Below are 23,862 nucleotides of genomic sequence, written 5' to 3'. Positions count from 1 at the left end.
ATTTATGCTAAGTCACCAGATACGCCGAATTTGAAGCATTAAATTCGAAATTCGGCGTTTTTCAAGGGAAAACGAACATATTCGTTCGAGTTTGCCATTAAATTCGGCGAACTCGAATTTCAACCCGAATTTGATTGTCTGGCGAATAAAATCGAATGAAATTCGTTTGAAATCGTTTAAATTCGACTACATTTCATTAAATTCGTTTTTTTTTTTCGCGCGCCCGCGGGTTTTATTGTTCCTGTTTGTGCCCACTGGCGCGTGAGTCTAGTAGACTTGATTCGATTTACGGTTTACCACGCGCGTGCCCACTGCCGCTACAGCCTACAGGGATGTGTAATACCTATACCGTCCAGGAATCCCGACTGAGTTCCCTAATTCTCCTCTTCCTGCAAGGTGATTGGATGATGAAAATGAGTATCACCTGGTTCACGGGTCAGGGTTTACCTGCCGTGGAGCCTACAACAAAGGGAACGCGACAGGAATTTCCACACAGAAATCTATATGTACTCTGTGTCAGCTCAAATTCCCAACTTCCAACTTTCCAAGCCTTTTTCTTCCCAATCAGTTTAAACTTTCGAAGATACATAGCATTTACATCTTAAAACCAATGACATTAATTTGTTCCGTTCCATAGCAATCATAAACAACTACTGCAAAACAAAATACACATGTGGCGATCATTAACTACCATATATATCCAGGTTTATATCATTTAATTTGATACTGGTATGTTCAAAAAATTAATGTTACTCATTTTTATATCAGCGTGTTGTCTTTCTCTAGCATTATATCAGCGTGTTGTTTTTTCCTTCAAAAATAATGGAAATTTTAGCATTATATAAGTGTGTTGTTTTTATTGGAATATAATAGAAATTTTATCAGTATTTTAATAAAATTCTACAATTTTTTTGGAAATCTCAATTATAGTTGTAAAACTTCAAGATTTTGGGTGCTTTAATTTTTAATGGTGCTGAATTGATTTCCACTTCAAACATTCCTACTATCACATTTTGAAAAAATTTGATTAGATTCTTATTTTCTTTTGCTAAACACCTTTTTTATCATTTAAAAATATGTATCTAGGGAAAATATATATGTAATTTTTTTTATATCTGTAATTTTTCTAATTATATCAATAAACCATTTGAATTAGAAACACTTTTGCTGAATTGATTTCCACCTCAAGCACTCCCACTCTCACATATTTAAAAAAAATTGATTTTTTTTAGCTAAACACTTTTTATATGATTTAAAAATATGTATCCAGGAAAATATATATGTAAATTTTCTAATTATATCAATAAACCATTTGAATTAGAAAAACTGGTGCTGAATTGATTTCCACTTCGAGCACTCCCACTATCACAGATTCACATGCTTTGAAAAAAATGATCAGATTCTTATTTTATTGGTTAAACACCTTTTATATCATGTAAAAATATGTATGAGTCCATACCATTTCTCATATGCATATGATATATCTATCTTTAATATACATTTTTTTTTTCGAATTTTATGTCGAATTTTATCGACAAAATTTGAGTTGCCGAACTTTATTCGAATTTCATGGTCCTCGAACTCGAACTCGAACTCGAACCTGGTGACTTAGGATTTATGTACAAATATGCATGCTTCCATATCTTCTACAACTAATTTGGTGTTTTGGATGTTTTTTTTCATATAAATGCAAAAAAATATAACACTTCGATTCCAAGATTTTTGGGAAATAACGCTTCTGCAGATCCGCTTTGTGCAACATTCCTTTGTAGCTAATCTCAAGACTATAAGGTTGGATAGGGTTTATGTATGAAGGATAAAATTTTAAAGATCTGAGGCTTGTTACCCACCACTTCATGGGTGATATCCCTAGGAGAAATTTTTCTCCATGATGGATCTCAGCTAGCAACCAACAACCTCATACTAGCTCGTTGTGCCATTTCTCTGCCACCTGAGCCAACCATGTGGTCCCTCACCTACTTGTATTGATCGCATGTTTGAAGGTGGGCCTCCCGAATCTAAAGGTATATCTTGTCATTTGGTAATTGAGTATTGGGTTTACTTATCATGGATACTTCTAGGTATGGATTGATGGAGGGATTGGCAGAAAGGGTGGGCTTAGCTTGTGCTCTTGTCCTCTTGTTCTCTTTTAGATGTTACCCTTGGATCTTAGTCTCGTGGGATCTCCTTTATTGACCATTTGGTTCTAAGGTGGTACTACTTGGGAAACCCCGACTTTGGGTGCGTGGTCCCGCTCCTTTATCCGCATATATTACTCCCTTTCCACTCACTATACCCCCATTCATCATTTCTCCCACCTGGGTCCACATTTCCATTCTGGGTCCACATAGGGCCAGCCTCCCTATCCCCTTGCCCCCACCTTGGGTCAGGCCTGGAATGATGCCCTGGAGGTTGAAGCAGCTAAAAGAAAAAGAAAAAAGCATAATTGGCCACATTTAACAAGAAATTGTACCACAAAATGCAAAATATGGCTGGGACAAAAATAATTAGCACATGGGAAAAAGCCAATACATGAGCTCTACCCCAATCCATGGTCATCACCCTGGTTCCATAGGCCTAGATGAGCCTCCTTTATCATTCAAGAACCCATGATTGTCCCAACCCTTGGAGGGCAATGAACTGCCCTACCTAAAAGGGGGTAATCATTGCTATATCTTACACATCATGCTCTTGTCCTTGAGCCTCGAGCAGTTAATTAAAGAAAATTCATAAAAGGGAAAAGGCATATAAAGAAGGGTGTAAAAATCGAGGTCGAGGCACCTCATGTACCACGATTGCTCCCTCCTACACATTACATACCCAGGTGTGGGTTTCCCCTTATCTAGCTACCCCTATGCCCCAATATGTGGCCCAGGATTGCCCCTCTTATTCCCTAATCCATTGCACTTATTTATGACTTGCCACCCCCATTAGAGGGATGTACCTTGGACATACTATCCCTTTTAAGGGCGGAAACCACCTAATAGGGTACTTGGTTAACCCCTTTGAAGCTTGGAGACACTAGCACATGCCAAAGCCCACTACAGAAGGGCATGCTATTATGAAGTGCCCAGTTTGTTATCCATGGTTCATAAACTCTTTTACACGATTATTTTAATGATTGGTTGTACTGGAAGCCTAGGGGACACATTGGATTTTATGCAGGATTACAGGTGGTTTCCATTTGGGTTTGGTCTCCCTATACGAGATGCTAACCCTAGAGGTCTACATTGGCGCATATAGGGTGTGCATAGAGAGCCATTGGCCTCCACAACAACATATAACACTCCATGGATCTTCATCGATGCTCAAAAACTACTAGTGATCCACTTTTGAGATGATGGTGATATACTTGGTACCAGTGTTGCGGGGGAGCGCCCCCCCCCCCTTCGAACCCGCTCCCGAAGCGCGCTCCGGGCGGGAGCGGCTCGGGAGCGCGCTCCCAAAATCGCTCCCGTAAAAAAATTTGCGCTCCCTGGTCTGATAGGGAGCGTTTCAGGGAGCGATCGCTCCCCGCGCTCCCGGAGCGTTTTTTAATGCCCGGGAGCGATCGGGGAGCGATCGCTCCCTGATCGCTCCCGGGCATTAAAAAACGCTCCGGGAGCGATTTTAGTCGGGCCGGGAGCGGTTCGGCGGAAAAAAAATCCGCCGGACCCGAAAATTCCCAAAATTTTAGAAATTTTTTTATATTTTATAAGCCCAATGGGCCAAAAACATTTCATTTCAACTTGATTGAGCAAGAGATTGAGAGCTTGAGCAAGAGATTGAGAGCTGGAGCAAGAGCTGAGGAGCAAGGAGCCAGAGCTGAGGAGCGAGGAGCAAGTGCCAAGGAGCGAGGAGCAAGCCTGCAGAGGTAAGTAACTTAATCATTTAGTTAGTTTAGCTGGTTAGGTAGTTAATTTGGTTAGTTTAATTTAGCTCTTTGAGTTTAAAGATCATGTATTTAAATTAAATTAATAAACTAAATGAATTAATCCCAATAAACTAAATTATCCTGCAGATTCAAGACTCAAACCCTACAAACATGATAACATCAAACACCATGGACCTGGGGATATTTATTGGCATTTTCCTCTTCCTGATCCCTTTTATGGTTATTATGGTGGTGGAGAGTAGGAAACGGAGGGGGCCTGAAACTGAAGAGGTGGATGAAGAAGCCGGAGGAAGTCAAGTGGGTGAAAACCCCAGTGAGGGGGAGGTGGAGGAGGGTGAACATGACCCTCAAAAAACTAAACAAGACCAAACTCCACTGTGGAAATATGTTCAAAGGGCTGAAACAGGGAGAGGGGGTGGAACCACTAAATTTCATTGCCCCCATTGCAACACTGATTACACAGGTTCATACACTCGTGCTAGAAGACACCTCTGCGGGAAAAGGCCATGGGATGGAGAGAAACAAATAGGAATCAAAACTTGTGCAGCGGTGTCAACAGCAGATAGAGCCAAATACATAAAGGAAGAGGAGGAAGCCCAATACAGAACAAAAAGATCAAGGGGTTTCTTTGAACCAAGCTCACAAAGAACTCCTTCAGCATCCTCAGGCCAAGGCAGTGGATATGGACATGGAGGCACAGGGTCATCATCTTTGAGGCGTAGAACCATATCAGATTTCCTTGATGAGGGGTGTAGGAATGATGTGGATTCAAAAGTTTACAGGTTCCTCTATGCATGTGGGATACCATTCAATGTTCTACGCTCACCTTATTGGCACGAAATGGTTTCTGCCATAAATGATGCCCCTAAAGGATACAAGAGCCCTGGGTATGACAAGGCAAGAACTGTTGGCCTTGATCATGAAAAAGCAAAAATATCACATTCTTTGAATAAAATGACAAGTTCTTGGACTGACAATGGGGTGTCCATTGTATCTGATCGATGGACAAATGTAAAAGGCAAGCCATTGATAAGTGTTCTTGCTGTGTCCCGAAGTGGTCCCATCTTTCTAGCTGCACATGATTACTCAGACAAGTTCAAGACCGCTATCAACATTGCAGAAGCATTGCTTGAAACAATTGAGCGTATTGGCCCATACAATGTCATCCAAGTCATCACTGATAATGCTCCTAATTGTAGGGCAGCGGGAGCAATTATTGAGGATAAATACCTGAACATATTTTGGTCTGGATGTTTGGTTCACACATTGAACCTTCTGTTGCATGATATTGTCAAAAACAAAAATGAACAATACCAATGGATTGGTGATTTGTACAAGAAAGGAAAAAATATGATAAAATTTATTACAAATCATAGCAATACCCATGGCCTTTTCCGCAGTCACTCGAGATTGGAGTTGCTGAAGATTGCGAGGACTAGATTTGGTAGCTATTACTTCACCTTCAGGCGCCTTTTGAAGGTAAGAGAGGCATTAGCTAGCATGGTATCAAGTCCACATTGGCAGGTGTTAAAGGAAAGGGCTACAAATGTAGCTGACATGGCAGGTTTTGAAACGGTGGAGGAGGCCGCTCTTGATGGGCAGTTTTGGACAACTGTGAGATAGGTATTGGATTTCACCAAGCCAATTTATAACATGATTCGGTTTGCAGATACAGACAAACCAGTGATTGGCGAGGTGTATGAGCAAATGGATACCATGTTGGGGGAAATAAAAGACATTGTTCATAATAAAGATCCCAACTTGAACAAACTGATTCATGATTGTGTGTGTGAACGGTGGAATAGGCTTAACGTTCCACTACATTGCTTGGCGTATATCCTTACGCCAAAATACTACTCAGAATCTTGGTTGGGCAAACCTGCAGCAGGGGGTGGTGTTAGGACCAAACCCCATTTAGATCGAGAGGTAACTAGAGGATATCTGGAAGCATTAGAAAAGTTGGTGCCTGACAGGGAGGAATGTGCAGCTGTGCGCCTTGAAATAGGCAGATACTTCACTGGCAGTGGTTTGTATGGTAACTTCCATGCAATGGACGACAAAGATAAATTTGATTCTCTCACATGGTGGGAAACATATGGCGGCCACGGACTTTTGCCAAAATTGGCAAAAAAAGTTCTTTCACAGGTTGTAAATTCTTCTTCTGCAGAGAGGTGTTGGAGCACCTACAGTTATATACATAATGTGAAAAGAAACAGGCTCAACGAAAACCGAGCAGAAAGCTTGGTTTATGTGCACTACAACTTGAGGTTGTTGAGCCATTACTGTGATCGGGCTAATGAAGATCCCACATATAAAATTTGGGACAATCACCCTGAGGACAACAATTTGGAGGATGGCATTGTACATATGGAAGAACTAGAAGAGGAGCTTGTACGGGATGAAAATGAAGCAGCTGCAGCAGCCATGCCACCTCCACCTCCACCATCCAGTAGCAGTTCTCGGGGCCCGAGTCTTGTTCCATTGCTGTCGCCACCTCCATCGACACCCTTGCGTGGAGGCTCTAGTTCTGGTCGTCGGTCTGTGCGGGAGACTCCTAGAAGACCACCACGACCTGCTTATACTCCTGGAGACTCTCGTGGCAAGGGCCACTTGTAGATTTACAGTTTACTTGTCTTTTTTAGTTTGTATTAGACTTTAGTTTTCATAACTGTTGAGTTTTGAGTCCTTGACTCTTGACTCTTGACTCTTTCATATCATTATGACATTATGATATTTTTTGTAAACATTATATCACTGTGACAATGAAAATTTGAAGTTTGAAGTTGGGCCTTGGCAATTATAACTCATTGGTAATGATTGTGAATTATGAATATGATGCTTTGTGAAAGACTAAAGTTGTTTCATTTCATCTCATTATTCATGTTTCATTTTATAAATTTTTAACATTTCATATCATGTTAACAGTTAGAAGTTAGGACTTAGAAATATCTTCGATATTACTTCTTGTAATGGTTAAACTTGGCTTACAAGTACAACTTGTTACTTTGGTGATCAATGTTTATCATAAATGTTATTGAATTTTCAATTCTGAAAGCTTGAAGTTGAAACTTTAATATTGAATTTGATGAATCATGATTTATAAGACTCAATATGTTGCAGTTGTAATATGTATTTTACTAACTTGTGGACATGGTTGATGACGATTATAATTTCTAGATGATTGATGTGATATGGTTCAATGATCAATTTATGTTTTTTTTATGTTTTTTATGTCTATTTCATCATTCTACATGTTTTTGTTGACATATATGTATCAAAAATTAAAAAATATAAAATATATATATATTTTTAAAAAATCGCTCCCCGATTCGCTCCCAAACCGGGAGCTTCTGAAAATGGTCGCTCCCGCTCCCGCTCCCACTCCCGCTCCCCGCTCCCGCTCCCGCTCCCAAGTAACATTGCTTGGTACATTATGCCCAACAGGTCCCAATAGGAGCCCCACACTCTTGACAGGTGTCCCAGGACTTGTACGATGTCATGACAACATTCATTCTACCACTCGGACCCTTGCAGAGGATCTATAGGCATCTTCGATTCATATGGAGATCCATGGGGTCATTTATGTGCCCTCAGACCCACTGGGAGCACCATAAGTCTACTACTTGGAGAAAAACGGGCCACCCCTTGTCCATCATATTCTGAGGAAGTTATTCCTCAGTATGGCACTTCAGGAAATTATTAGGCATTTAGAGGGCCCCATGACATGTACATGTTATTATTTGGCCCCTTGTGAGGCTTATTTTTCCACTTGTGAGCTAGTTTGGTGGGCTTGTCACCAATAGGGGTTTTATTTGCACATTATTTTATCATTAGGGGCTAATGTAGGCCCATAGGCTAATTCAAACTCCTTAGGAGGCTATATATTGATGTTAGATACACTCATTTGGATCATCACTTGACCGGGGATCTCTCTAATCATAGCAAACTCCATATTTTTTTCCTTGGACGATATTTTTGGAGATGGATGAATTTTGATGTATGGATTTGGGCTATTTTTATTGTCTTGGAGCTTTGTTTTGCAAATGAAACGCTGGTTGTATATACTCTATAATGTTGTAAGTAAATTTTAACGTTGTTATTCTTGCTGCTGCATACTGCTAAAATTTGGGCTAGTTTTTGCATAATTGAAATGTGGAATTAAGCATGTTTTAGCTAATTTAATGTATGGGCCAATGTTATATGAATGAAATTTCCTAGAGATTATTTGTCTCGATAAGCTTGCATCATTTGCTTTAAGTATAAATGCTTGAAGTTCACTTTTCTTTTCTTTCTCTCAACATTGGATGAAGCTGAATTTCTGGCCCTCCTTGATCAAGGAACAAAGTTCTTACTCATCATCATCTTTAACTCCATATCCCCAAGAGAATTAGGCATTGATCCCTAAAAAGAGTGGTCATCTCCTTCACCTTTTACTACTTTTTCGTAGGTCTAGCCCTCAAAGGTCACCTAGGGCATCAATTTCTCGGGAATTGACCCAAGGAAAAACTTCGATCTCCTACAGGCTATTGCGTTGGTGGGTCCCCTCCCTCTCCTCCAAATTTGAGGCAATTCTAACGGTGGAATCTCCGGGAATCCCAAGCCCTAGCTCTAGGATCAAATTTTGCCTAGGCATCCCTAAGGCTAGACCTCAACAAGATCAATTCAACCTTTTGAAGTAAATATTCTTGTTTGGTCCTTTCCCTTCACCTTGTCCAGGATAGGAACATCATTGGTTGCTACATTCCATCCCTGAACCTGGGCCGGGTCCACTTGGCCCTTCGTGGTCCCACTTCTCAATAAAGATGATTTGTCAAGGACCATTTGTAAATCCAAGTTTCCCAAGGATTATAGGGATTGATAACTTCATCTATAAGCCTATCCCTCCTCCCTTAACCCTTCAATCCTCACCCCTTACCCCTGGAGGACCAAGTCCCTTGCTTAAAGAGCAAGCAAGTTCCATTCTTCACTCCATCCTTGGGAAAGGGTTTCCAAGGTCACTTTCCACTTATCGATTGACATATACTTTACAAGTGATCCCTACACTACCTGGACTCCTCCCATCAGTGAAAGTCCGTAAAGAGCAGGGAGACTTAGGTATGGTGACAGTGGGTTAAGCCTCTACCATTGCCCTCTTAGGAAACCCTTTTAGGTCCCTTGCTGGTTTGAGTGGTAACAAGGCTCATCATCTCTATGACATGTCACCTAGCTGTGATATATAGTGGATCATCTTTGAAGTTATAGGTCGAGGCTTTGTGAACTTTGTGGAAGAACAATGATAAAATATCTATAGATTATGGAGAGATTAAAAGTTTCCTCTATAGACTATGTATGTGCAAACTATGTGAACCAAGACAAAGGACATTGCTTGTAGCCTAAACAAATCTTCGTGGTTCAATGGCTAAAAGTCTGAGGTATCACTTTTGGAAAAATATGTTACATATCAACTGAAGAATAATCCATGAACCATATACCCATAAGAATGGACAGATGACAAGTCATGTAGACTTTTGGTTATTGATGCATCTAGGGCTATATGCCCTAGAAAATATGTGGTCAAGAAAAATCCTAGAGACAAAGCCATAGGACCAATCATTCTTCAGTGAAAGAAGAAGTTTCGACTCGTGGGAATGACAAACATGACATCATGCTAATGAGAAGAAGAGGATGATGATGAATGCAAGAAGTCAGAGTTCAAGAGGGAGCTGATTTCTCTCAAATGATAAGTAGTCCATATCCTTCCTCCTATTGATTACAATTTTTGTTATCTTTTTGGTTAGCCTCTGTACTTTGTTATATATTCTTCCATGACCTTCTAGTAAGCATTACTGGTTAATGATCAGTTATGCCTAGCTCCTTGACAACAAATGTAGGAAATGGAGGAATATAGCAAAGCAAGAGGACTTTATAGAACTATCAAAGACTGAATGCAAGAGGATGAGGCATTTCGAAGCATCACTTGACCAAGTCAAGCAGTCGGTAGTATGGAATTTGACATGAAGGATCTTGGCTTGGAAACCTAAGGCTTGGTGGAGAAATGATGGAACCTTTCTTGATCAAAAGAATCATGTGATCAAGATTCTAAACTTGTTAATCCATCATTGTACCAGTAGCTGATTTGTTATTTGATACATTTGATTCATGGTTGCATTGTTTGGGTTGACAATGTTGCTGAAGAGAAAAGGTACTATTGATGGTTGTTTCTGCTTGGATCTGGTATGGTTCTTGGAAGAGCATAAAATATGGTTTTGTTGCACTGTTAAGGCAAACGATATGGCAGTGAGTTTTCAAGCAGGTTTGGGCCCATAAAATGTTTGATGGGCTGTCAGGACGTGCTAATTTCGACCGTGATACTTTCTTGTATGATGATTGTCAAGAACCTAGTTTTTATGGAAGGTTGGAGCACTTCATGATTCAAGAGCATGTTGCAGATAGGAGCCAAGAAGCTACAATGGATCTCCATGGATGAACATGTAGCTTTTGTAAGGGATGTATGAATACTTCCAGCAGAAGCTTGGGATTGTAGTTGGACACATAGTTCTCCTTGTGTCATGTACTGTGACGGATTAGGATTAACACCCTAAGTCAACTACATGGACATGGATAAGGAGAATGGTGGATTGGATAAGCATCTTGGACAAATATTCTTGAGTCATGTATTGTGACAGATTAGGATTAACACCCAAGTCTAGTAATGGATATGGATCAAGAATGGTCTGGTGGATAGACATTTCCTTGAGGGAAATGGTCTAGTGGAGGACATACTTCGGTGATGCATTGTGGAGTATGTGCCTCAGAGAGGCAGTGTGGTGTCCTGTGAAAATCCTCCCAACATTGTGCTTTGATCTAGTGGAGAGATAGAGCTTACCTATGAAGGCCTTGGTAATGTGACAATGCTGGTTATGATGTTGATGCTAATCAATTTAGATCCTTTCTTATACAAGTCTTCAACTTTAGAATATCCTGATGAGTTATTATGAATACGTCCCTAGTTAAGAGGGAGTATTGGAGATTGTAGCTAGGTTCGGTCTTCATAAATTTCATTGTATCAATATGTATTTTATAAAAGAAGACAAGTTATTATTTTGTAGCATGTTCTTCATGCTTTGTTTTAGTAAAAAGAAAATATGAAAGGGCATGTTCTTTGTGACCCTTGTAAAAGAAACAAAATTTGTATTTTTAAAGTGTCATTAGTTCCTCCAAGTTGTCAAGTCGGCCCTCCTAGCCATCAAGTCGGTTCTGCTCCAAGAGTGTTATGTAAAAATTTAGTTAATTTCAGGTTTATTATTTAATTTAGGTTTAGTTAGGCGAAAGGGCACGATCATAAGATCATGCCCTTTCCTAAAGGGTGTCCATGGCAGTATTTAAGCCAGGAAACCCCATTGTAAAAGACATCATCTGTCTATTCATTTATTAATAAAGTATTTTTATATATATTTTTGTTATCCGGAAGTTTTACACTTCATCTGGTATCAGAGCGAGTTCGTTCTTCGGGCTCTATTGATCTGCACCCCTGTCCGCTGTCCGCCGTTATCTGCACACCCTGTCCACTGTCTCTCTGCCTGACACCGCCCTCAATCCACACCACGTCCGATACATACATACGCTGCCACTAGTGCGATTCGTTGTCATCTGCCTGGCACCGCCCTCATTCCACACCACCTTCGATGCATACACACGCTGTCGTCTTCATCGACTAGTTCCATGTAATCCTTTTCGCTGCCGCCAATTCCGTAAAAAAAAACCCTCATCCTCGATAACTCCATCCGCATTTCTCATTACCTACCTCCTTTCGTTTTGCATTGTATCGTGTCCCACGATCCTCCCATCCAAATCACCCAGAGTCGTTGGAAAAACTCGAACCGTCGTTTTAGTTTCGGTTAAACATTTCATCCCTCCATCATAACCGTCGTAACCCTTCAACATAACATTCGTAAATATATTAGTCATATAACAATTCTTTATTATATAATTTGTTATAAAGTTTATATAATAGATTATATAATAATTGTTATATATATATATAATATATATAATTTAATTATAAGTTATATTATAACTTTAATTTATATATATAAGATTAATAATTATAAATTATAATTATTATAATTTATAATTAATTAAAATATATATATATATTATTAATTAAATTAAATTATTAAATTAATTTAATTTAATTATTTAAAAAATAATAATAATTAAATTAAATTAATAAATTATTTTAATTTAATTATTTAAAAAAAAAAAGGGAAAGAAAAATATTTTAGTTGGCAAATAAATACACGCCTCCGCAAACCCGCTCAATGTCGACAATGACAATGGCGGATTTTCAAAAAAGGTTGTTGGATGCAGAGCAAAAGATAAATAACAACCACGACGAGGTCAGTAAAAGATTAAATGAAGTTGAGAGCAAGTTGGGGGAGCAAGCAGACAAAATCAAAAATCTTGAAGATGCGACAAATCGAATAGAGATAAAAATGGAAAGTCAACATGTCCAAACAGAAGTAAACTTCAAAGAGGTCTTAACAATGCTAAAAGTTCTGTGTAAAAGGTCGAATTGTACGCCCGAACAACTACTGAAAGAAGGTGAAGAGAATCAAGAACACGTCTCGTCGGATTCAACTAAGTCCATAGACTCTCATGACAAGGTTGAATCCCCAAAAAAATCAGCGACACCCCACCAAGAAGCAAGTAACACAGTCTTTACAAACAAGCAACTCTGAGATAACTTTACCAATCAACACCCTTTTTTCGCTCAACCAATAGCAACATACCAGCGAAGGGCAAAGGTCGAGATGCCTAAATTCGATGGTAACGAAAAAAACAATGTTGCATGGATAAATAAAGCAGAAGAATACTTTGAGATATATGACATCACCGACGATGACGAAAAGCTCAGACATGCATCCATGAAAATGGAGGGAGAAGCATATAACTGGTATATGTGGTGGAAAAAGACCACACACGTCATTAGCTGGAGGAGATTTAAAGATGCATTCTTCAAAAGATTCCAAGGTTTAAAGGAAGAAGAGTTCTTTTCAAAACTCATCAAACTACGACAAAAAGGAAGTGTCGATGAATACACTCAAGAATGGGAGACCTTAGTAACACGAGTACCTGGGTTATCAGAATCTCGTCTAATTCAGTCATACATCTCGGGACTCAAAACCCATTTACAAGCAGAACTTGAGATGCATGATATTACATCTATAGAAGAAGCAAGACGAAAAGCAAAAACAGCCGAAAAGAAATCCGAACCAATATTTTGGTCAACAGTGGAAAAAGCTTATGCAAGACGAAGGATACCCCAGTATGTGGACTCAAATAATACAAGATATGTTCCACCACATCGTCGTGAAGATGAAAAATCTAATGTGGAAATGCAAAGGATAAAAGAGGGTAAATGTAAACGCTGTGGTGAGAAGTGGGACCCCAAACATAGATGTGCTAAAGGAAAAGAACCAAAGAACCTATATAATTGTGAAGCAACCAATGATTCAAACAGTGAAGATTATGACGTAGAAGACACACAAGACGCCCCAGAATTCTCACCAGAACGATGATGGAAGTATTCCACAAGTATCATTATCAGCTATGACAGGTATATCACAACCTCAGACTTTAAAGTTAAAAGGACACATAAAGAAGAACAACGTAGTGGTTCTCGTCGACTCTGGAAGCACACACAATTTTCTAGATGCAACCATGGCAAAGAGACTCAATATATTTTCATTTCCCTTACCAAACATGAAAGTGATGATAGCTAACGGTAAGAGGATTGAAAAAGTGGGAAAATGCCATAAGGTTAAATTGCAGATTCAAGACTTCAGTTTAGAGTCTCCGTTTTTCACAGTACCGTTAGGAGGAGTAGATGTAGTCTTAGGTATCCAATGGCTACGAACTTTAGGTACTTATGCCGCCAACCATCAAGTACAATTTATAAAATTCAAATGGGGAGGTCAGAAGTACAAACTACATGGATTCCAAGCACCAGAAAATCATGTTGTATCATCATCTCAGATGATGAAGCTGAGTCGAAGAAGAGCACTTGCTTATGCAATACAATGTCACCAATTAGAAATGTTATCTGCAAATATGACCAGAGAAGAATCACCAGAGATTCAAGACCTACCTATGAAGATGCCGCCTAATACAGAAATTGAGCGTAGAACAGAAGTTAAAAAAGAGTCAAACCCCATCAACATCAAGCCATACCGATATCCACATCTCCAAAAAGCGGGAATTGAGAGATTAATCCAAGATCTTTTAAAGTGTGTGACTTTGATCATCTTGGAGTATCTGATCAAGTGGAAGGACTTACCCGAAGAAGACGCTTTCTGGGAGAATGAGTCATTCTTCAGCAACATCCGTCGTTACATATGCTTTGAGGACAAAGCATTCTTTCGAGAGGAAGGCAATGTTATGTAAAAATTTAGTTAATTTCAGGTTTATTATTTAATTTAGGTTTAGTTAGGCGCAAGGGCACGATCATAAGATCATGCCCTTTCCTAAAGGGTGTCCATGGCAGTATTTAAGCCAGGAAACCCCATTGTAAAAGACATCATCTGTCTATTCATTTATTAATAAAGTATTTTTATATATATTTTTGTTATCCGGAAGTTTTACACTTCATCTGGTATCAGAGCGAGTTCGTTCTTCGGGCTCTATTGATCTGCACCCCTGTCCGCTGCCCGCAGTTATCTGCACACCCTGTCCACTGTCTCTCTGCCTGACACCGCCCTCAATCCACACCACGTCCGATACATACATACGCTGCCACTAGTGCGATTCGTTGTCATCTGCCTGGCACCGCCCTCATTCCACACCACCTTCGATGCATACACACGCTGTCGTCTGCATCGACTAGTTCCGTGTAATCCTTTTCGCTGCCGCCAATTCCGTCAAAAATAACCCTCATCCTCGATAACTCCTTCCGCATTTCTCATTACCTGCCTCCTTTCGTTTTGCATTGTATCGTGTCCCCACGATCCTCCCATCCAAATCACCCAGAGTCGTTGGAAAAACTCGAACCGTCGTTTTAGTTTCGGTCAAACATTTCATCCCTCCATCATAACCGTCGTAACCCTTCAACATAACATTCGTAAATATATTAGTCATATAACAATTCTTTATTATATAATTTGTTATAAAGTTTATATAATAGATTATATAATAATTGTTATATATATATATAATATATATATAATTTAATTATAAGTTATATTATAACTTTAATTTATATATATAAGATTAATAATTTTAAATTATAATTATTATAATTTATAATTAATTAAAATATATATATATATATATTATTAATTAAATTAAATTATTAAATTAATTTAATTTAATTATTTAAAAAATAATAATAATTAAATTAAATTAATAAATTAATTTAATTTAATTATTTAAAAAAAAAAAAGGGAAAGAAAAATATTTTAGCTGGCAAATAAATACACGCCTCCGCAAACCCGCTCAATGTCGACAATGACAATGGCGGATTTTCAAAAAAGGTTGTTGGATGCAGAGCAAAAGATAAATAACAACCACGACGAGGTCAGTAAAAGATTAAATCAAGTTGAGAGCAAGCTGGGGGAGCAAGCAGACAAAATCAAAAATCTTGAAGATGCGACAAATCGAATAGAGATAAAAATGGAAAGTCAACATGTCCAAACAAAAGTAAACCTTAAAGAGGTCTTAACAATGCTAAAAGTTCTTTGTAAAAGGTCGAATTGTATGCCCGAACAACTACTGAAAGAAGGTGAAGAGAATCAAGAACACGTCTCGTCGGATTCAACTAAGTCCACAGACTCTCATGACAAGGTTGAATCCCCAAAAAAATCAGCGACACCCCACCAAGAAGCAAGTAACACAGTCTTTACAAACAAGCAACTCTAGGATAACTTTACCAATCAACACCCTTTTTTCGCTCAACCAATAGCAACATACCAGCGAAGGGCAAAGGTCGAGATGCCTAAATTCGATGGTAACGAAAAAAACAATGTTGCATGGATAAATAAAGCAGAAGAATACTTTGAGATATATGACATCACCGACGATGACGAAAAGCTCAGACATGCATCCATGAAAATGGAGGGAGAAGCATATAACTGGTATATGTGGTGGAAAAAGACCACACACGTCATTAGCTGGAGGAGATTTAAAGATGCATTCTTCAAAAGATTCCAAGGTGTAAAGGAAGAAGAGTTCTTTTCAAAACTCATCAAACTACGACAAAAAGGAAGTGTCGATGAATACACTCAAGAATGGGAGACCTTAGTAACACGAGTACCTGGGTTATCAGAATCTCGTCTAATTCAGTCATACATCTCGGGACTCAAAACCCATTTACAAGCAGAACTTGAGATGCATGATATTACATCTATAGAAGAAGCAAGACGAAAAGCAAAAACAGCCGAAAAGAAATCCGAACCAATATTTTGGTCAACAGTGGAAAAAGCTTATGCAAGACGAAGGATACCCCAGTATGTGGACTCAAATAATACAAGATATGTTCCACCACATCGTCGTGAAGATGAAAAATCTAATGTGGAAATGCAAAGGATAAAAGAGGGTAAATGTAAACGCTGTGGTGAGAAGTGGGACCCCAAACATAGATGTGCTAAAGGAAAAGAACCAAAGAACCTATATAATTGTGAAGCAACCAATGATTCAAACAGTGAAGATTATGACGTAGAAGACACACAAGACGCCCCAGAATTCTCACCAGAACGATGATGGAAGTATTCCACAAGTATCATTATCAGCTATGACAGGTATATCACAACCTCAGACTTTAAAGTTAAAAGGACACATAAAGAAGAACAACGTAGTGGTTCTCGTCGACTCTGGAAGCACACACAATTTTCTAGATGCAACCATGGCAAAGAGACTCAATATATTTTCATTTCCCTTACCAAACATGAAAGTGATGATAGCTAACGGTAAGAGGATTGAAAAAGTGGGAAAATGCCATAAGGTTAAATTGCAGATTCAAGACTTCAGTTTAGAGTCTCCGTTTTTCACAGTACCGTTAGGAGGAGTAGATGTAGTCTTAGGTATCCAATGGCTACGAACTTTAGGTACTTATGCCGCCAACCATCAAGTACAATTTATAAAATTCAAATGGGGAGGTCAGAAGTACAAACTACATGGATTCCAAGCACCAGAAAATCATGTTGTATCATCATCTCAGATGATGAAGCTGAGTCGAAGAAGAGCACTTGCTTATGCAATACCAGTGTTGAAAATATCGCCGATATTTCGGCGATATTCGTAATTCTCGCGAGATTTTCCTGCAAACGAAATTTCGGGCTGAAAATATCGCGCGATTTTCTCATTTCGAAAATCTCGCGAGAAATCCGAGATATCGGCGATTTTTTGTGAAATATCGCGAGACGACCTGAAATATCGCCGGGCATCCTTTATAAAATTGGTTTAGGCCCTAAATGAGCCATTTCGTTTCGAACTTTCGTGACTCGTGAGAGCTGGAGACGGCGGACGCTACGAACGGTGGCTGCGGAGGGTTTGAACCAGGAAGTTTGAACTTACAGCCTACAGGTATGCCCCAGCGTTCATGTCTATTCTCAATGCTCAAGAATCCATACGTATTACCACCTTCTGCCACGTTATAAGACAGGTTGGAGATCAGCTGTCGAGAATCAATACGTATTACGTATTACCGTTACGAAGTTACAAACCAACCGTGTTACCGTAAATGCACAGGCCTGCAGCCTAGTTACTGTGATCACGGCTTGTGAATGTGCCCAGAATTTTGTGAGTGAATGTGCCCAGAATTTACTGTGATCACGGCTTGTGAGTGAAGAAATGTGGCATGCTAACCTCCTTGGCAGAATCACTGCATCTATGATAGATGGTGATTACCATTGACAGCGTAGGCCCATGTGATATCCACTAGTTCAAACTTCAATCTTTGAGGCAAGCTCTTTCTGGTTTTCCATGCTAGCTGATATGTCTTCCTAAGAGTTTCGGTAATCTTTGATGTATCTGTAGTGTACTGAAGGTCAAGAATATGTAACTTTAGGTTTGCTGTACTAATGGCTTCATATATGATTGTTTTCCTCTGTTCTGAAACTGTTTGGGGCAGGCCTTTGAGGCATCCTTCAAAAGTAGCCAATTTAATTCATACCAATGATCCTTAGGTTAGAGGTCTTTAGCTATCTCTGCCTTTCTCATGTGAGACAATGTACATTGTAAAACTAAATACTATAGAGAAGCTGCAACTTAAGATTGATCTGATTGTTATGACCCTTGTCTTATTTGATCATGCATCTTGAGTATGTCAATGAAGAAAGAAGAAAGAATGACAGACTATCATGTTTGGTAGACATAGAGTACATAAAAATTGCACCTCATACTCATAGCAAGAGTTAGACGGTGATTGCATGCACACATCTCTCAAAAACAACAGCAATAATAATTTAAGGTCACATGTGTCAAATATTGATGTATGGGACCCCTTTGTTTATGAAATAAAAGAGACCTTCCACGCAGCAATTTGACTGCTTCACCTACTGAGATGTGTGTATAAAAGAGTTCCACATGGGGACTGACGCTCTTTGGAATGGGTGGGTGTGCAGGCTCTAATAGATATTTTGGCATGACAAATTGAAATATTTTTAGACATTTTCCTTTTCAACAAGATGCAATTTCCCCTTTCATCTTGTTTATGTCAAGTCTTGTTGGTGCCAAGTCTTGTTGATGCCTTATAGTAGAGTACGCTTTGGGAATGTTCGTTAGAGGTATTCTGTGAAAGATGACTCCTTGGCCAAGTGCAGCATCCAATTCCATATTGCTCTTGAAGGCTCTTAAGCCTGAGTTGGTGTCCACACCTTAAAAAGAGGACAAGCCTGAGATTTTCTTAGCTGTTTTACAATGGATTTTCAGTATAATAAGTTATAACAGATCTCAACTGTGTTTAGTGAATGGCATCAAGTATTTTCTCATATATGTTAAGTTATTTGTTGCAAAAACTGCATATAATCAGTGTAATTTCTAGAGCATTTTAACATTAACTTAGCCACATCATTGGCTAATTTTTTAAAGATGTTATTTTATTTTGGTCAGAAAATTCAAAAAACAGCAGTCCATCTTTCGATAAGTGTCAATAGCCCGTTCGATTCCCTTGAGAACTTCAGTCTATGGGCCCAGGTCTGCAGTGTTTTATTCACAGAATTGCCCAGAATTTTGATTTTATGCTTGACATTTCTTCTGGGTAGTTCGATCTGAGCTTTTCTTCAGAATTTTATAAATTTAAATTTTATATATTAAAAAAGCAAGGGTTATATATTACTTAATAACTTATTAAGTTACTAATTCTAAAATTTTTTTGGTGCTGTAGGTTTCCTTTTGAGTTAGCCCGCTACAAAATACAAATATGCCAAAAAACTTGGACCCATTTTGGGAGTATGGGATCCCTGATGGTGGGACAAATCGTGCATATCTTTCATGCAAATTGTGTGGGGACAAGATGACAGGTGGGGTTACACGACTGAAATACCATCTTGCTAGACTCCCTGGACATGATGTTGGGCTTTGTACAGTTTCTAGTCCGGAGCTTATACGAAAAGCTCTTGAGGCAATTGAAGAAAAGGACAGAAAGAAGGAAGAGGCGGAAAGAAACAAAGCTGAACGTGCAGGTAGATCTTTTGGGATATCTTCTCCTGATTTTGATGTTCAGGGTAGTGGCCCTACTGGCGCTAGTGGGAGGGGCTCCACAACTGGCACACCATCACATGCTAGTGTGAATGCGAGGTCATCATTTTTTGTTCCACGAACAGGAGCTGGAGCACAACCTGGCATAAAATCGCTTTATAAAAAAAAGGAGAAGGAAGAAGCAGATAGAGTCATGGGGAGGTGTATTTATTGGAGCGACTTACCTCTCAGCATCACAAAAACCAATCCATTTTGGCAACCAATGTGTGATGCTATTGCTGTTGTGGGCCCAGGGTACAAAAGTGCCACATATGAGGAGTTGCGGGGGCCAATTCTTCAAGCAGAAAAAGAGGACATCAACTCTAGATTGGCGGAGTTGAAACAGACATGGGAAGTCACTGGATGCACAGTGATGTCTGATGGTTGGACAGATAGGAAGGGTAGGACCCTTCTAAATTTCTTGGTACATTGTCCTAAAGGTACCATGTTTATTAAATCGTTGGATGCATCAGAACATATCAAAGATGCAGCAACGATATGTGAGTTGTTAGATGGGTTCATTCAGGAGATTGGTGTGCAGAATGTGGTGCAAGTCGTAACAGACAATGCAGCTAATTATGTGTCTGCCGGCAGAATGCTTATGGAGAGGCATCCCACATTGTTCTGGACTCCATGTGCAGCGCATTGTCTTGATTTGTTGCTTGAGGATATGGGGAAACTCTCCTTCATCAAGGAGGCAGTTAATATGGCTAGGAGCATCCCCAAGTTTATTTATAACCATGCTTATGTTCTTAGCCTTATGAGGAGGTACACTAAAAACAAGGAGTTGCGGCGTCCTGCCATCACACGTTTTGCCACAACCTTTATTACTCTCCAGTCTTTGCTTCGATGTCAGTACGAGTTGAAGCAAATGTTTGTGTCTGATGATTGGCGTGCTTGTAGATACAGCAAGAGACCTGATGGGAGAGCCATTGCAAAAATGGTGTACTCTGAGACATTTTGGCATGGAGTACAAGAAGCATGTGCAGTTAGCGAACCTATAGTAAAGGTTCTTAGATTGGTGGATGGAGAGAAGCCTGCAATGCCTTATTTGTATGAGGGCATGGATAGGGCCAAGGAGGCCATTCGTTCCTATTATGCAGACAAGGGTTCTGCTGGCCTTAATAGGCAGATGATGTTATGGGATGTGATCGATAATCGGTGGACAGGGATGCTTCATCGACCCATTCATGCAGCAGCACTCTTCCTCAACCCTGCATTTGCATACAAATGCAATTTTCGTTTTGATGGCGAGGTGATGGAAGGGCTCCATACCTGTATTCAGAGGATGGTACCTGATTCTGAGCTTCGTAGCAAAATCAAGCGCGAGGTACAGAGTTATCAGGATTGTGTTGGCCTATTTGGCTTTGATGATGCCATTAAGGAAAGGGCCCTCTTCATGCCACGTAAGTGACAAGTCATCACTCATTAGAAATTAGAAATTTGAATTTAATTATGTTTTAACTTTTAAGTTTTTGAATTTTTTATTTCATTATTTTGTTGTAGATCTTTGGTGGCGAAGCTATGGTGCACGGGCACCAAATTTGCAAAATTTGGCTATACGAATCTTGAGTCAAACATGTAGCTCTTCAGGGTGTGAGCGCAATTGGAGTGTATTTGAGAAAATACACGCCAAAAAGCGCAACAGGTATAACTTTGAACTCAAGCCTTCAGTTGAGCAATTACACTTATTGTAATTTTTAATTTTTAATTTATGACCTTCAAGTGTCAAGACTCAAGAGTCAAGAGTCAAGACTCATTACTTTTTTTGACACTCTTACAGGTTGGAGTTCGCACGCCTCAACGATTTGGTGTATGTGCATTACAACATCCGACTTCGAGTGAGGCAAATAGAATCACCAGTGGATCCAGATGCCATTTCCTTAGACAATATTGATGTATTGTCTCCGTGGAGGGTGGAGTCTCAGGAGCCCATATTGGAGGAGTCACCTTCATGGTTGGAGGAGCCAGTGGCAGATGATCCATTAGAGCAGGGGCAGCAAGAGGAGGACTTGGAGTCAGAGGAGCAGCAGCACTTAGAGGAGGAGCTGGAGGAGTTGGAGGAGGACACTGCGGGAGCATCAGCATCAACACCATCTGCTATAGATATAGGAGAGCATAGCTCCATGCCTATCACTCATTATTTGACATTAGGTGCAGAGGCAGTGTCAGGGCCTTCTACTACTAGGGGCAGGCCTGACAAACAGCCCATCATGTTTTCCCGTAAAAGGGGGAGAGGGCAGTAGATAGATAGCTGCTAGTTTTATTTGTTATGCTACATGTAACTCATGATGATGAGATACTTTTATTATTATATGTGATGTTATTTTGTATTGGTTCTCCACATTTGAGTCCTTGAATGGACAATTATCAGGGATTAGCACGATTTGGTATCGCCTTTGATATATCATTTCTATTTGACATCATATATATCAGTGTTTTCTTCATATTTATGTGCCAATGTGTTTATTTCATGTTGTTATTGCTTTATATGTTTAAAAATCTGAAAAAAATGAATATAGTATGCATTTTTTATGCTTGCTTTTGTTGTTTAAATTCTGAACATGAAGATGTTGCTTTAAAAATTAAAATAGTTTCTTGAGTGTTTGCTGGGCACTGTATAGTTATACTCATTTAATGCCAATTTTTTGTTTTTTTTGTGCCCTAGGTTTGAATTAGTTCACTACAAGTACAAATGTCAAATATGCCAAAAGCTTTGGACCCATTTTGGGAGTATGGGGAGGCTGTTGGTGGGGCAAATCAGGCACTTATATCATGCAACTTGTGTGGGACCAAGATGTCAGGAGGGATTACACGATTGAAATACCATCTCGCTAAACTCTCTGCATATGATGCACCAGATGTGATGCCTTGTATGGTTTCTAGTGCAGAGGTTATACAAAAAGCTCGTGAAGCAATTGCTGAACAAGACAGAAAGAAAGCTGCTAGGGAGAGGCCAATGGTCTCAGATAGATAGCTGCTAGTTTTATTTGTTTTGCAACTTTTGCTACATATAAGTTTATAACTGATGATGATGAAATACTTTTAAACTTTTATATATGTGATGTTGTTTTGTTTGAGTCCTTGATTGGACAATTATCACTATCAGGGATCAGCAGGATATGTGATGTTATTTTAATTTTTGTTTGAGTCCTTGATTGGACAATTATCAATTTATGATTTATCACTATCAGGGATCAGCAGGATTTGGTATCGCCTTTGAAGTTTGATGTATCATTTCTATTTGACATCATATATATCAGTGTTTTCTTCATATTTATGTGCCAATGTGTTTATTTCATGTTGTTATTGCTTTATATGTTTAGAAATCTGAAAAAAAATGAATATATTATGCATTTTTTATGCTTGCCGATATTTGCCGATATTTTGCCGATATTTTCGCCGATATTTCCGATAAGATATTTTCCGGACCCTCGCCGATATTTTCCCGATACCGATATTATCAACACTGTGCAATACAATGTCACCAATTAGAAATGTTATCTGCAAATATGACCAGAGAAGAATCACCAGAGATTCAAGACCTACCTATGAAGATGCCGCCTAATACAGAAATTGAGCGTAGAACAGAAGTTAAAAAAGAGTCAAACCCCATCAACATCAAGCCATACCGATATCCACATCTCCAAAAAGCGGGAATTGAGAGATTAATCCAAGATCTTTTAAAGTGTGTGACTTTGATCATCTTGGAGTATCTGATCAAGTGGAAGGACTTACTCGAAGAAGACGCTTTCTGGGAGAATGAGTCATTCTTCAGCAACATCCGTCGTTACATATGCTTTGAGGACAAAGCATTCTTTCGAGAGGAAGGCAATGTTATGTAAAAATTTAGTTAATTTCAGGTTTATTATTTAATTTAGGTTTAGTTAGGCGAAAGGGCACGATCATAAGATCATGCCCTTTCCTAAAGGGTGTCCATGGCAGTATTTAAGCCAGGAAACCCCATTGTAAAAGACATCATCTGTCTATTCATTTATTAATAAAGTATTTTTATATATATTTTTGTTATCCGGAAGTTTTACACTTCATCTGGTATCAGAGCGAGTTCGTTCTTCGGGCTCTATTGATCTGCACCCCTGTTCGCTGCCCGCAGTTATCTGCACACCCTGTCCACTGTCTCTCTGCTTGACACCGCCCTCAATCCACACCACGTCCGATACATACATACGCTGCCACTAGTGCGATTCGTTGTCATCTGCCTGGCACCGCCCTCATTCCACACCACCTTCGATGCATACACACGCTGTCGTCTTCAT

General features: G+C 39.3%; 2 protein-coding genes across 2 annotated transcripts in view; both read left to right on the top strand.

The window, feature by feature from the left end:
- The window catches only part of LOC149199531 (uncharacterized), a 166,158-nt gene that overhangs the window by 114,392 nt on the left and 27,904 nt on the right, over positions 1-23,862 (top strand). The window lies entirely within an intron of this gene.
- On the top strand, positions 19,270-22,690 carry LOC149199532 (uncharacterized). The gene is made up of 3 exons (XM_089399402.1): positions 19,270-20,991; positions 21,092-21,233; positions 21,369-22,690. The coding sequence occupies exons 1-3, from the start codon at positions 19,362-19,364 to the stop codon at positions 21,829-21,831; spliced, it is 2,235 nt and encodes a 744-aa protein (XP_089255528.1). The 5' UTR covers positions 19,270-19,361; the 3' UTR covers positions 21,832-22,690.

The sequence above is a fragment of the Pinus tabuliformis genome, chromosome 2_1 (genome assembly GCF_031772625.1).
Source record: "Pinus tabuliformis cultivar Carrire ecotype Pingquan chromosome 2_1, CPIR1, whole genome shotgun sequence".
Classification (NCBI taxonomy): domain Eukaryota; kingdom Viridiplantae; phylum Streptophyta; class Pinopsida; order Pinales; family Pinaceae; genus Pinus; species Pinus tabuliformis.
This window is presented reverse-complemented; position numbering and strand designations above follow the sequence as displayed.